Below are 14,379 nucleotides of genomic sequence, written 5' to 3'. Positions count from 1 at the left end.
ATGAAACATTAATCCTCTTTCTAAAAGAGTCTAGAAAGGCCTAACTAGATTTAAGATCTTTTCTAAAACAAAACATCATTTACATTTGCATGAGTGCTCTTCAGTGTGACACAGAGAATCTGTAAAGCTCCAAATATAAAATTCATATTCACAATATAGCTCACACCAAGGTAGCTGCCATTCCCGGAAGCATTTTTTTTTTTTTACACTGATGAAAGGAAAGTGAGAATTTGTGTCTATGAACCTAATACCTGGATATTTAGAATTGCAAAGTTGACCCAGTTGGGACATCATGGATTTCTCCTCTACAGCCAAGATGTTGAGAAGGAGAAATATCCCGAAATTTTTCAGAGATTATAAGCATAAAGCAGGGGATAGGATATGGCAAGTTAATTGTGAATTTCATAGTATTTTTGTGGCAATTTAACAATCCTTAGGTATTTGAATGCCTGAATTATTGGGTCCGATTTTCCTGTCATCAAGCACTTTTTTACTGTGGTGTGAGTTAATGTCCTCTCAGGTAGAGATCCCTCTCTACTCAACTTATTTTTGCTTTAAGTGCTATGGGGTAAGAGCTACAATTAAGCTTCCACTTTCTTTCTTAATCCCATTTCACTCAATCACTGCTTTAAGAGACATATCTTCTCCCCAGTCAAGGAATATTACCTCCAAAAATTCTGTTCTCTGGAATGACTGAAGCATCATATGGTTTCTAATCAGTCAATATGATAATAGAGAATGTAGAAAAATACTTATACTTAAAGTAAAACATAATGTTACAGCAGCTAGAAGGGACATTGGAAAGTGCACCAGACATTGGAGTCAGGAGGCCTGAGTTCAGTTTCAGTTCGAATCTGAAACCCTTAAAAATAAGTGTCTGATACTCCACAACTCATAGTCACAACCCAGTGACTATGCAAATATTTTAAAAGAAGGAAATGTTGCTGGTGATATATGAGAAGTCTATTTTTGAATTCGAGACCTCTAAATTTCAAGGAAATGTCCCTTCCATTTGAAGGTATGTACATTCTTTATACAAGGTATCTTCTTCTCTAAAAAAATGAAGGTATTCTGAACCTTTTGAGGTCCTCCTTACAGAGCTAATTGGAATAAAGTGTTTGGGGAAGAAGGGAAGCTCACTTTTTCTCATCTTTTATCCTGTTTGACTCAGGTGTGTTGTTATGACGGTAATGAAGATACGATTCCAATATATCTGTAAGTATAAAAATATCCAATAACAAACCAAAGAAGCAGTCAAATGCATAAATCAGACAAGTTTTGAAAGTGATAGTTTTCTCATGTGGTTCCTTACAATGACACAGGTACAGGTTTCTAGGACCTCTTCCTTCCCCCCAAATATGTATGATCAACTCGAAGGGCTAACGACTTGCATGCTTCTTTACTGCAAAAGTTAAAATGTCACTGAAATCTAAAACACTCTATGACAGATATTTCGACCTGTGGGGCAATTTCTTGGAAATAAAATCATTTTGGGAAACATAGTAAACCATCTACACTCCCTGGGATGCAAAGGAAGCTAAGATGAAGATGGACATCACCTTTGCCAACAAGCAGCTAAAATACTTTTTCTCCTAAGATGTGATTATCAGTGTGTGTCAATAATCTACAGAATCCACTCAATGCATAATATGACCAAACATGGAGTTTGTTAGTGTAATTTAGAGCACAACATACCCCTGACAAATAAAAAGGGGGAGAGCAAAGGACACTCAAATGCTGACCATATTGCTCAAGTCAGCCTGTATGAGACATTTTGGTGCGAAGAAAAAGACTGAAGCAGCAAAAACTTTGAGACTTTAGATATTTCATAGAATTGAATGTTTCTCTTAATTATTTCTAAATTGGAAACTGACAAATATACTTTAGTGTTCTCTACTAAGGGAAGACCCTCCTAAGCATGCTCATTTCACTCATTAAGGTTGCTGTTTGCTCAGAATTGCTATCATTGGAGGATTCGGGGAGGAATTCAAGCAATCTTAACTGTTGTAGGAAACGTGTGTGTATGTGTAAAGGAGAGTTATGTGTATGTGTATAATATGAAAATATATGAATTTATCTTACTTTATATTCATAAATATATCAATTTTTAATTCCAACTTGATATGGTGTTCAGAGGAAACAAAAAAAAAGTAGCAAAAACTATAAACTAAAAAAATACACAGCTGAACAAAAGAGCTATTTGCAGGGGAGAAAGATGTACTTTCAGGAATATAATTTCATGTATAAATATATACATTTTGAAGAAATTGGCAATTTATCGTTATGTACACTGAATCCTGGCCAGTTTATAGCTGGCCACATCTCAGTGTTCACTCTGTAGTTTTCTTATCCAGTTGCATGGGTTTGTATTATTTTTTGCAATAAACTAGTTTTTCTAAAAACATTCCATAATCTTCTTATGATCTCACTATACTGAAATCAACAAATACACAAAATAAGTGGCAGGACTCACCCTCATCAGATGACCAATTGCTTTCTTCACTTTCATTACTTTTTATATTTCAGCAAGGAATGAAGTGAAAAGAAAGAAGAAGAAAATGAAACATTAATCCTCTTTCTAAAAGAGTCTAGAAAGGCCTAACTAGATTTAAGATCTTTTCTAAAACAAAACATCATTTACATTTGCATGAGTGCTCTTCAGTGTGACACAGAGAATCTGTAAAGCTCCAAATATAAAATTCATATTCACAATATAGCTCACACCAAGGTAGCTGCCATTCCCGGAAGCATTTTTTTTTTTACACTGATGAAAGGAAAGTGAGAATTTGTGTCTATGAACCTAATACCTGGATATTTAGAATTGCAAAGTTGACCCAGTTGGGACATCATGGATTTCTCCTCTACAGCCAAGATGTTGAGAAGGAGAAATATCCCGAAATTTTTCAGAGATTATAAGCATAAAGCAGGGGATAGGATATGGCAAGTTAATTGTGAATTTCATAGTATTTTTGTGGCAATTTAACAATCCTTAGGTATTTGAATGCCTGAATTATTGGGTCCGATTTTCCTGTCATCAAGCACTTTTTTACTGTGGTGTGAGTTAATGTCCTCTCAGGTAGAGATCCCTCTCTACTCAACTTATTTTTGCTTTAAGTGCTATGGGGTAAGAGCTACAATTAAGCTTCCACTTTCTTTCTTAATCCCATTTCACTCAATCACTGCTTTAAGAGACATATCTTCTCCCCAGTCAAGGAATATTACCTCCAAAAATTCTGTTCTCTGGAATGACTGAAGCATCATATGGTTTCTAATCAGTCAATATGATAATAGAGAATGTAGAAAAATACTTATACTTAAAGTAAAACATAATGTTACAGCAGCTAGAAGGGACATTGGAAAGTGCACCAGACATTGGAGTCAGGAGGCCTGAGTTCAGTTTCAGTTCGAATCTGAAACCCTTAAAAATAAGTGTCTGATACTCCACAACTCATAGTCACAACCCAGTGACTATGCAAATATTTTAAAAGAAGGAAATGTTGCTGGTGATATATGAGAAGTCTATTTTTGAATTCGAGACCTCTAAATTTCAAGGAAATGTCCCTTCCATTTGAAGGTATGTACATTCTTTATACAAGGTATCTTCTTCTCTAAAAAAATGAAGGTATTCTGAACCTTTTGAGGTCCTCCTTACAGAGCTAATTGGAATAAAGTGTTTGGGGAAGAAGGGAAGCTCACTTTTTCTCATCTTTTATCCTGTTTGACTCAGGTGTGTTGTTATGACGGTAATGAAGATACGATTCCAATATATCTGTAAGTATAAAAATATCCAATAACAAACCAAAGAAGCAGTCAAATGCATAAATCAGACAAGTTTTGAAAGTGATAGTTTTCTCATGTGGTTCCTTACAATGACACAGGTACAGGTTTCTAGGACCTCTTCCTTCCCCCCAAATATGTATGATCAACTCGAAGGGCTAACGACTTGCATGCTTCTTTACTGCAAAAGTTAAAATGTCACTGAAATCTAAAACACTCTATGACAGATATTTCGACCTGTGGGGCAATTTCTTGGAAATAAAATCATTTTGGGAAACATAGTAAACCATCTACACTCCCTGGGATGCAAAGGAAGCTAAGATGAAGATGGACATCACCTTTGCCAACAAGCAGCTAAAATACTTTTTCTCCTAAGATGTGATTATCAGTGTGTGTCAATAATCTACAGAATCCACTCAATGCATAATATGACCAAACATGGAGTTTGTTAGTGTAATTTAGAGCACAACATACCCCTGACAAATAAAAAGGGGGAGAGCAAAGGACACTCAAATGCTGACCATATTGCTCAAGTCAGCCTGTATGAGACATTTTGGTGCGAAGAAAAAGACTGAAGCAGCAAAAACTTTGAGACTTTAGATATTTCATAGAATTGAATGTTTCTCTTAATTATTTCTAAATTGGAAACTGACAAATATACTTTAGTGTTCTCTACTAAGGGAAGACCCTCCTAAGCATGCTCATTTCACTCATTAAGGTTGCTGTTTGCTCAGAATTGCTATCATTGGAGGATTCGGGGAGGAATTCAAGCAATCTTAACTGTTGTAGGAAACGTGTGTGTATGTGTAAAGGAGAGTTATGTGTATGTGTATAATATGAAAATATATGAATTTATCTTACTTTATATTCATAAATATATCAATTTTTAATTCCAACTTGATATGGTGTTCAGAGGAAACAAAAAAAAAAGTAGCAAAAACTATAAACTAAAAAAATACACAGCTGAACAAAAGAGCTATTTGCAGGGGAGAAAGATGTACTTTCAGGAATATAATTTCATGTATAAATATATACATTTTGAAGAAATTGGCAATTTATCGTTATGTACACTGAATCCTGGCCAGTTTATAGCTGGCCACATCTCAGTGTTCACTCTGTAGTTTTCTTATCCAGTTGCATGGGTTTGTATTATTTTTTGCAATAAACTAGTTTTTCTAAAAACATTCCATAATCTTCTTATGATCTCACTATACTGAAATCAACAAATACACAAAATAAGTGGCAGGACTCACCCTCATCAGATGACCAATTGCTTTCTTCACTTTCATTACTTTTTATATTTCAGCAAGGAATGAAGTGAAAAGAAAGAAGAAGAAAATGAAACATTAATCCTCTTTCTAAAAGAGTCTAGAAAGGCCTAACTAGATTTAAGATCTTTTCTAAAACAAAACATCATTTACATTTGCATGAGTGCTCTTCAGTGTGACACAGAGAATCTGTAAAGCTCCAAATATAAAATTCATATTCACAATATAGCTCACACCAAGGTAGCTGCCATTCCCGGAAGCATTTTTTTTTTTTACACTGATGAAAGGAAAGTGAGAATTTGTGTCTATGAACCTAATACCTGGATATTTAGAATTGCAAAGTTGACCCAGTTGGGACATCATGGATTTCTCCTCTACAGCCAAGATGTTGAGAAGGAGAAATATCCCGAAATTTTTCAGAGATTATAAGCATAAAGCAGGGGATAGGATATGGCAAGTTAATTGTGAATTTCATAGTATTTTTGTGGCAATTTAACAATCCTTAGGTATTTGAATGCCTGAATTATTGGGTCTGATTTTCCTGTCATCAAGCACTTTTTTACTGTGGTGTGAGTTAATGTCCTCTCAGGTAGAGATCCCTCTCTACTCAACTTATTTTTGCTTTAAGTGCTATGGGGTAAGAGCTACAATTAAGCTTCCACTTTCTTTCTTAATCCCATTTCACTCAATCACTGCTTTAAGAGACATATCTTCTCCCCAATCAAGGAATATTACCTCCAAAAATTCTGTTCTCTGGAATGACTGAAGCATCATATGGTTTCTAATCAGTCAATATGATAATAGAGAATGTAGAAAAATACTTATACTTAAAGTAAAACATAATGTTACAGCAGCTAGAAGGGACATTGGAAAGTGCACCAGACATTGGAGTCAGGAGGCCTGAGTTCAGTTTCAGTTCGAATCTGAAACCCTTAAAAATAAGTGTCTGATACTCCACAACTCATAGTCACAACCCAGTGACTATGCAAATATTTTAAAAGAAGGAAATGTTGCTGGTGATATATGAGAAGTCTATTTTTGAATTCGAGACCTCTAAATTTCAAGGAAATGTCCCTTCCATTTGAAGGTATGTACATTCTTTATACAAGGTATCTTCTTCTCTAAAAAAAATGAAGGTATTCTGAACCTTTTGAGGTCCTCCTTACAGAGCTAATTGGAATAAAGTGTTTGGGGAAGAAGGGAAGCTCACTTTTTCTCATCTTTTATCCTGTTTGACTCAGGTGTGTTGTTATGACGGTAATGAAGATACGATTCCAATATATCTGTAAGTATAAAAATATCCAATAACAAACCAAAGAAGCAGTCAAATGCATAAATCAGACAAGTTTTGAAAGTGATAGTTTTCTCATGTGGTTCCTTACAATGACACAGGTACAGGTTTCTAGGACCCCTTCCTTCCCCCCAAATATGTATGATCAACTCGAAGGGCTAACGACTTGCATGCTTCTTTACTGCAAAAGTTAAAATGTCACTGAAATCTAAAACACTCTATGACAGATATTTCGACCTGTGGGGCAATTTCTTGGAAATAAAATCATTTTGGGAAACATAGTAAACCATCTACACTCCCTGGGATGCAAAGGAAGCTAAGATGAAGATGGACATCACCTTTGCCAACAAGCAGCTAAAATACTTTTTCTCCTAAGATGTGATTATCAGTGTGTGTCAATAATCTACAGAATCCACTCAATGCATAATATGACCAAACATGGAGTTTGTTAGTGTAATTTAGAGCACAACATACCCCTGACAAATAAAAAGGGGGAGAGCAAAGGACACTCAAATGCTGACCATATTGCTCAAGTCAGCCTGTATGAGACATTTTGGTGCGAAGAAAAAGACTGAAGCAGCAAAAACTTTGAGACTTTAGATATTTCATAGAATTGAATGTTTCTCTTAATTATTTCTAAATTGGAAACTGACAAATATACTTTAGTGTTCTCTACTAAGGGAAGACCCTCCTAAGCATGCTCATTTCACTCATTAAGGTTGCTGTTTGCTCAGAATTGCTATCATTGGAGGATTCGGGGAGGAATTCAAGCAATCTTAACTGTTGTAGGAAACGTGTGTGTATGTGTAAAGGAGAGTTATGTGTATGTGTATAATATGAAAATATATGAATTTATCTTACTTTATATTCATAAATATATCAATTTTTAATTCCAACTTGATATGGTGTTCAGAGGAAACAAAAAAAAAAGTAGCAAAAACTATAAACTAAAAAAATACACAGCTGAACAAAAGAGCTATTTGCAGGGGAGAAAGATGTACTTTCAGGAATATAATTTCATGTATAAATATATACATTTTGAAGAAATTGGCAATTTATCGTTATGTACACTGAATCCTGGCCAGTTTATAGCTGGCCACATCTCAGTGTTCACTCTGTAGTTTTCTTATCCAGTTGCATGGGTTTGTATTATTTTTTGCAATAAACTAGTTTTTCTAAAAACATTCCATAATCTTCTTATGATCTCACTATACTGAAATCAACAAATACACAAAATAAGTGGCAGGACTCACCCTCATCAGATGACCAATTGCTTTCTTCACTTTCATTACTTTTTATATTTCAGCAAGGAATGAAGTGAAAAGAAAGAAGAAGAAAATGAAACATTAATCCTCTTTCTAAAAGAGTCTAGAAAGGCCTAACTAGATTTAAGATCTTTTCTAAAACAAAACATCATTTACATTTGCATGAGTGCTCTTCAGTGTGACACAGAGAATCTGTAAAGCTCCAAATATAAAATTCATATTCACAATATAGCTCACACCAAGGTAGCTGCCATTCCCGGAAGCATTTTTTTTTTTTACACTGATGAAAGGAAAGTGAGAATTTGTGTCTATGAACCTAATACCTGGATATTTAGAATTGCAAAGTTGACCCAGTTGGGACATCATGGATTTCTCCTCTACAGCCAAGATGTTGAGAAGGAGAAATATCCCGAAATTTTTCAGAGATTATAAGCATAAAGCAGGGGATAGGATATGGCAAGTTAATTGTGAATTTCATAGTATTTTTGTGGCAATTTAACAATCCTTAGGTATTTGAATGCCTGAATTATTGGGTCCGATTTTCCTGTCATCAAGCACTTTTTTACTGTGGTGTGAGTTAATGTCCTCTCAGGTAGAGATCCCTCTCTACTCAACTTATTTTTGCTTTAAGTGCTATGGGGTAAGAGCTACAATTAAGCTTCCACTTTCTTTCTTAATCCCATTTCACTCAATCACTGCTTTAAGAGACATATCTTCTCCCCAATCAAGGAATATTACCTCCAAAAATTCTGTTCTCTGGAATGACTGAAGCATCATATGGTTTCTAATCAGTCAATATGATAATAGAGAATGTAGAAAAATACTTATACTTAAAGTAAAACATAATGTTACAGCAGCTAGAAGGGACATTGGAAAGTGCACCAGACATTGGAGTCAGGAGGCCTGAGTTCAGTTTCAGTTCGAATCTGAAACCCTTAAAAATAAGTGTCTGATACTCCACAACTCATAGTCACAACCCAGTGACTATGCAAATATTTTAAAAGAAGGAAATGTTGCTGGTGATATATGAGAAGTCTATTTTTGAATTCGAGACCTCTAAATTTCAAGGAAATGTCCCTTCCATTTGAAGGTATGTACATTCTTTATACAAGGTATCTTCTTCTCTAAAAAAATGAAGGTATTCTGAACCTTTTGAGGTCCTCCTTACAGAGCTAATTGGAATAAAGTGTTTGGGGAAGAAGGGAAGCTCACTTTTTCTCATCTTTTATCCTGTTTGACTCAGGTGTGTTGTTATGACGGTAATGAAGATACGATTCCAATATATCTGTAAGTATAAAAATATCCAATAACAAACCAAAGAAGCAGTCAAATGCATAAATCAGACAAGTTTTGAAAGTGATAGTTTTCTCATGTGGTTCCTTACAATGACACAGGTACAGGTTTCTAGGACCTCTTCCTTCCCCCCAAATATGTATGATCAACTCGAAGGGCTAACGACTTGCATGCTTCTTTACTGCAAAAGTTAAAATGTCACTGAAATCTAAAACACTCTATGACAGATATTTCGACCTGTGGGGCAATTTCTTGGAAATAAAATCATTTTGGGAAACATAGTAAACCATCTACACTCCCTGGGATGCAAAGGAAGCTAAGATGAAGATGGACATCACCTTTGCCAACAAGCAGCTAAAATACTTTTTCTCCTAAGATGTGATTATCAGTGTGTGTCAATAATCTACAGAATCCACTCAATGCATAATATGACCAAACATGGAGTTTGTTAGTGTAATTTAGAGCACAACATACCCCTGACAAATAAAAAGGGGGAGAGCAAAGGACACTCAAATGCTGACCATATTGCTCAAGTCAGCCTGTATGAGACATTTTGGTGCGAAGAAAAAGACTGAAGCAGCAAAAACTTTGAGACTTTAGATATTTCATAGAATTGAATGTTTCTCTTAATTATTTCTAAATTGGAAACTGACAAATATACTTTAGTGTTCTCTACTAAGGGAAGACCCTCCTAAGCATGCTCATTTCACTCATTAAGGTTGCTGTTTGCTCAGAATTGCTATCATTGGAGGATTCGGGGAGGAATTCAAGCAATCTTAACTGTTGTAGGAAACGTGTGTGTATGTGTAAAGGAGAGTTATGTGTATGTGTATAATATGAAAATATATGAATTTATCTTACTTTATATTCATAAATATATCAATTTTTAATTCCAACTTGATATGGTGTTCAGAGGAAACAAAAAAAAAAGTAGCAAAAACTATAAACTAAAAAAATACACAGCTGAACAAAAGAGCTATTTGCAGGGGAGAAAGATGTACTTTCAGGAATATAATTTCATGTATAAATATATACATTTTGAAGAAATTGGCAATTTATCGTTATGTACACTGAATCCTGGCCAGTTTATAGCTGGCCACATCTCAGTGTTCACTCTGTAGTTTTCTTATCCAGTTGCATGGGTTTGTATTATTTTTTGCAATAAACTAGTTTTTCTAAAAACATTCAATAATCTTCTTATGATCTCACTATACTGAAATCAACAAATACACAAAATAAGTGGCAGGACTCACCCTCATCAGATGACCAATTGCTTTCTTCACTTTCATTACTTTTTATATTTCAGCAAGGAATGAAGTGAAAAGAAAGAAGAAGAAAATGAAACATTAATCCTCTTTCTAAAAGAGTCTAGAAAGGCCTAACTAGATTTAAGATCTTTTCTAAAACAAAACATCATTTACATTTGCATGAGTGCTCTTCAGTGTGACACAGAGAATCTGTAAAGCTCCAAATATAAAATTCATATTCACAATATAGCTCACACCAAGGTAGCTGCCATTCCCGGAAGCATTTTTTTTTTTTACACTGATGAAAGGAAAGTGAGAATTTGTGTCTATGAACCTAATACCTGGATATTTAGAATTGCAAAGTTGACCCAGTTGGGACATCATGGATTTCTCCTCTACAGCCAAGATGTTGAGAAGGAGAAATATCCCGAAATTTTTCAGAGATTATAAGCATAAAGCAGGGGATAGGATATGGCAAGTTAATTGTGAATTTCATAGTATTTTTGTGGCAATTTAACAATCCTTAGGTATTTGAATGCCTGAATTATTGGGTCCGATTTTCCTGTCATCAAGCACTTTTTTACTGTGGTGTGAGTTAATGTCCTCTCAGGTAGAGATCCCTCTCTACTCAACTTATTTTTGCTTTAAGTGCTATGGGGTAAGAGCTACAATTAAGCTTCCACTTTCTTTCTTAATCCCATTTCACTCAATCACTGCTTTAAGAGACATATCTTCTCCCCAATCAAGGAATATTACCTCCAAAAATTCTGTTCTCTGGAATGACTGAAGCATCATATGGTTTCTAATCAGTCAATATGATAATAGAGAATGTAGAAAAATACTTATACTTAAAGTAAAACATAATGTTACAGCAGCTAGAAGGGACATTGGAAAGTGCACCAGACATTGGAGTCAGGAGGCCTGAGTTCAGTTTCAGTTCGAATCTGAAACCCTTAAAAATAAGTGTCTGATACTCCACAACTCATAGTCACAACCCAGTGACTATGCAAATATTTTAAAAGAAGGAAATGTTGCTGGTGATATATGAGAAGTCTATTTTTGAATTCGAGACCTCTAAATTTCAAGGAAATGTCCCTTCCATTTGAAGGTATGTACATTCTTTATACAAGGTATCTTCTTCTCTAAAAAAATGAAGGTATTCTGAACCTTTTGAGGTCCTCCTTACAGAGCTAATTGGAATAAAGTGTTTGGGGAAGAAGGGAAGCTCACTTTTTCTCATCTTTTATCCTGTTTGACTCAGGTGTGTTGTTATGACGGTAATGAAGATACGATTCCAATATATCTGTAAGTATAAAAATATCCAATAACAAACCAAAGAAGCAGTCAAATGCATAAATCAGACAAGTTTTGAAAGTGATAGTTTTCTCATGTGGTTCCTTACAATGACACAGGTACAGGTTTCTAGGACCCCTTCCTTCCCCCCAAATATGTATGATCAACTCGAAGGGCTAACGACTTGCATGCTTCTTTACTGCAAAAGTTAAAATGTCACTGAAATCTAAAACACTCTATGACAGATATTTCGACCTGTGGGGCAATTTCTTGGAAATAAAATCATTTTGGGAAACATAGTAAACCATCTACACTCCCTGGGATGCAAAGGAAGCTAAGATGAAGATGGACATCACCTTTGCCAACAAGCAGCTAAAATACTTTTTCTCCTAAGATGTGATTATCAGTGTGTGTCAATAATCTACAGAATCCACTCAATGCATAATATGACCAAACATGGAGTTTGTTAGTGTAATTTAGAGCACAACATACCCCTGACAAATAAAAAGGGGGAGAGCAAAGGACACTCAAATGCTGACCATATTGCTCAAGTCAGCCTGTATGAGACATTTTGGTGCGAAGAAAAAGACTGAAGCAGCAAAAACTTTGAGACTTTAGATATTTCATAGAATTGAATGTTTCTCTTAATTATTTCTAAATTGGAAACTGACAAATATACTTTAGTGTTCTCTACTAAGGGAAGACCCTCCTAAGCATGCTCATTTCACTCATTAAGGTTGCTGTTTGCTCAGAATTGCTATCATTGGAGGATTCGGGGAGGAATTCAAGCAATCTTAACTGTTGTAGGAAACGTGTGTGTATGTGTAAAGGAGAGTTATGTGTATGTGTATAATATGAAAATATATGAATTTATCTTACTTTATATTCATAAATATATCAATTTTTAATTCCAACTTGATATGGTGTTCAGAGGAAACAAAAAAAAAAGTAGCAAAAACTATAAACTAAAAAAATACACAGCTGAACAAAAGAGCTATTTGCAGGGGAGAAAGATGTACTTTCAGGAATATAATTTCATGTATAAATATATACATTTTGAAGAAATTGGCAATTTATCGTTATGTACACTGAATCCTGGCCAGTTTATAGCTGGCCACATCTCAGTGTTCACTCTGTAGTTTTCTTATCCAGTTGCATGGGTTTGTATTATTTTTTGCAATAAACTAGTTTTTCTAAAAACATTCCATAATCTTCTTATGATCTCACTATACTGAAATCAACAAATACACAAAATAAGTGGCAGGACTCACCCTCATCAGATGACCAATTGCTTTCTTCACTTTCATTACTTTTTATATTTCAGCAAGGAATGAAGTGAAAAGAAAGAAGAAGAAAATGAAACATTAATCCTCTTTCTAAAAGAGTCTAGAAAGGCCTAACTAGATTTAAGATCTTTTCTAAAACAAAACATCATTTACATTTGCATGAGTGCTCTTCAGTGTGACACAGAGAATCTGTAAAGCTCCAAATATAAAATTCATATTCACAATATAGCTCACACCAAGGTAGCTGCCATTCCCGGAAGCATTTTTTTTTTTTTACACTGATGAAAGGAAAGTGAGAATTTGTGTCTATGAACCTAATACCTGGATATTTAGAATTGCAAAGTTGACCCAGTTGGGACATCATGGATTTCTCCTCTACAGCCAAGATGTTGAGAAGGAGAAATATCCCGAAATTTTTCAGAGATTATAAGCATAAAGCAGGGGATAGGATATGGCAAGTTAATTGTGAATTTCATAGTATTTTTGTGGCAATTTAACAATCCTTAGGTATTTGAATGCCTGAATTATTGGGTCCGATTTTCCTGTCATCAAGCACTTTTTTACTGTGGTGTGAGTTAATGTCCTCTCAGGTAGAGATCCCTCTCTACTCAACTTATTTTTGCTTTAAGTGCTATGGGGTAAGAGCTACAATTAAGCTTCCACTTTCTTTCTTAATCCCATTTCACTCAATCACTGCTTTAAGAGACATATCTTCTCCCCAATCAAGGAATATTACCTCCAAAAATTCTGTTCTCTGGAATGACTGAAGCATCATATGGTTTATAATCAGTCAATATGATAATAGAGAATGTAGAAAAATACTTATACTTAAAGTAAAACATAATGTTACAGCAGCTAGAAGGGACATTGGAAAGTGCACCAGACATTGGAGTCAGGAGGCCTGAGTTCAGTTTCAGTTCGAATCTGAAACCCTTAAAAATAAGTGTCTGATACTCCACAACTCATAGTCACAACCCAGTGACTATGCAAATATTTTAAAAGAAGGAAATGTTGCTGGTGATATATGAGAAGTCTATTTTTGAATTCGAGACCTCTAAATTTCAAGGAAATGTCCCTTCCATTTGAAGGTATGTACATTCTTTATACAAGGTATCTTCTTCTCTAAAAAAATGAAGGTATTCTGAACCTTTTGAGGTCCTCCTTACAGAGCTAATTGGAATAAAGTGTTTGGGGAAGAAGGGAAGCTCACTTTTTCTCATCTTTTATCCTGTTTGACTCAGGTGTGTTGTTATGACGGTAATGAAGATACGATTCCAATATATCTGTAAGTATAAAAATATCCAATAACAAACCAAAGAAGCAGTCAAATGCATAAATCAGACAAGTTTTGAAAGTGATAGTTTTCTCATGTGGTTCCTTACAATGACACAGGTACAGGTTTCTAGGACCCCTTCCTTCCCCCCAAATATGTATGATCAACTCGAAGGGCTAACGACTTGCATGCTTCTTTACTGCAAAAGTTAAAATGTCACTGAAATCTAAAACACTCTATGACAGATATTTCGACCTGTGGGGCAATTTCTTGGAAATAAAATCATTTTGGGAAACATAGTAAACCATCTACACTCCCTGGGATGCAAAGGAAGCTAAGATGAAGATGGACATCACCTTTGCCAACAAGCAGCTAAAATACTTTTT

General features: G+C 35.0%; 1 protein-coding gene across 1 annotated transcript in view; it reads right to left on the bottom strand.

Annotated features, from left to right (window-relative positions):
- The window catches only part of LOC141561378 (uncharacterized), a 42,811-nt gene that overhangs the window by 17,856 nt on the left and 10,576 nt on the right, over nt 1-14,379 (bottom strand). The window contains exons 6-16 of the mRNA XM_074300862.1: nt 13,931-14,003; nt 12,706-12,743; nt 11,372-11,444; nt 10,148-10,185; nt 8,814-8,886; nt 7,590-7,627; nt 6,256-6,328; nt 5,031-5,068; nt 3,697-3,769; nt 2,474-2,511; nt 1,141-1,213 (exon numbers count right to left, since the gene is read on the bottom strand). Coding sequence (XP_074156963.1) covers nt 1,141-1,213; nt 2,474-2,511; nt 3,697-3,769; nt 5,031-5,068; nt 6,256-6,328; nt 7,590-7,627; nt 8,814-8,886; nt 10,148-10,185; nt 11,372-11,444; nt 12,706-12,743; nt 13,931-14,003 — 628 coding nt within the window. The remainder of the gene's footprint in view (nt 1-1,140; nt 1,214-2,473; nt 2,512-3,696; nt 3,770-5,030; nt 5,069-6,255; nt 6,329-7,589; nt 7,628-8,813; nt 8,887-10,147; nt 10,186-11,371; nt 11,445-12,705; nt 12,744-13,930; nt 14,004-14,379) is intronic.

Source organism: Sminthopsis crassicaudata, chromosome 3, assembly GCF_048593235.1.
Source record: "Sminthopsis crassicaudata isolate SCR6 chromosome 3, ASM4859323v1, whole genome shotgun sequence".
Lineage (NCBI taxonomy): Eukaryota > Metazoa > Chordata > Mammalia > Dasyuromorphia > Dasyuridae > Sminthopsis > Sminthopsis crassicaudata.
Note: the sequence above shows the minus strand (reverse complement) of the source record. Positions and strands in the feature narration are given on the sequence as shown.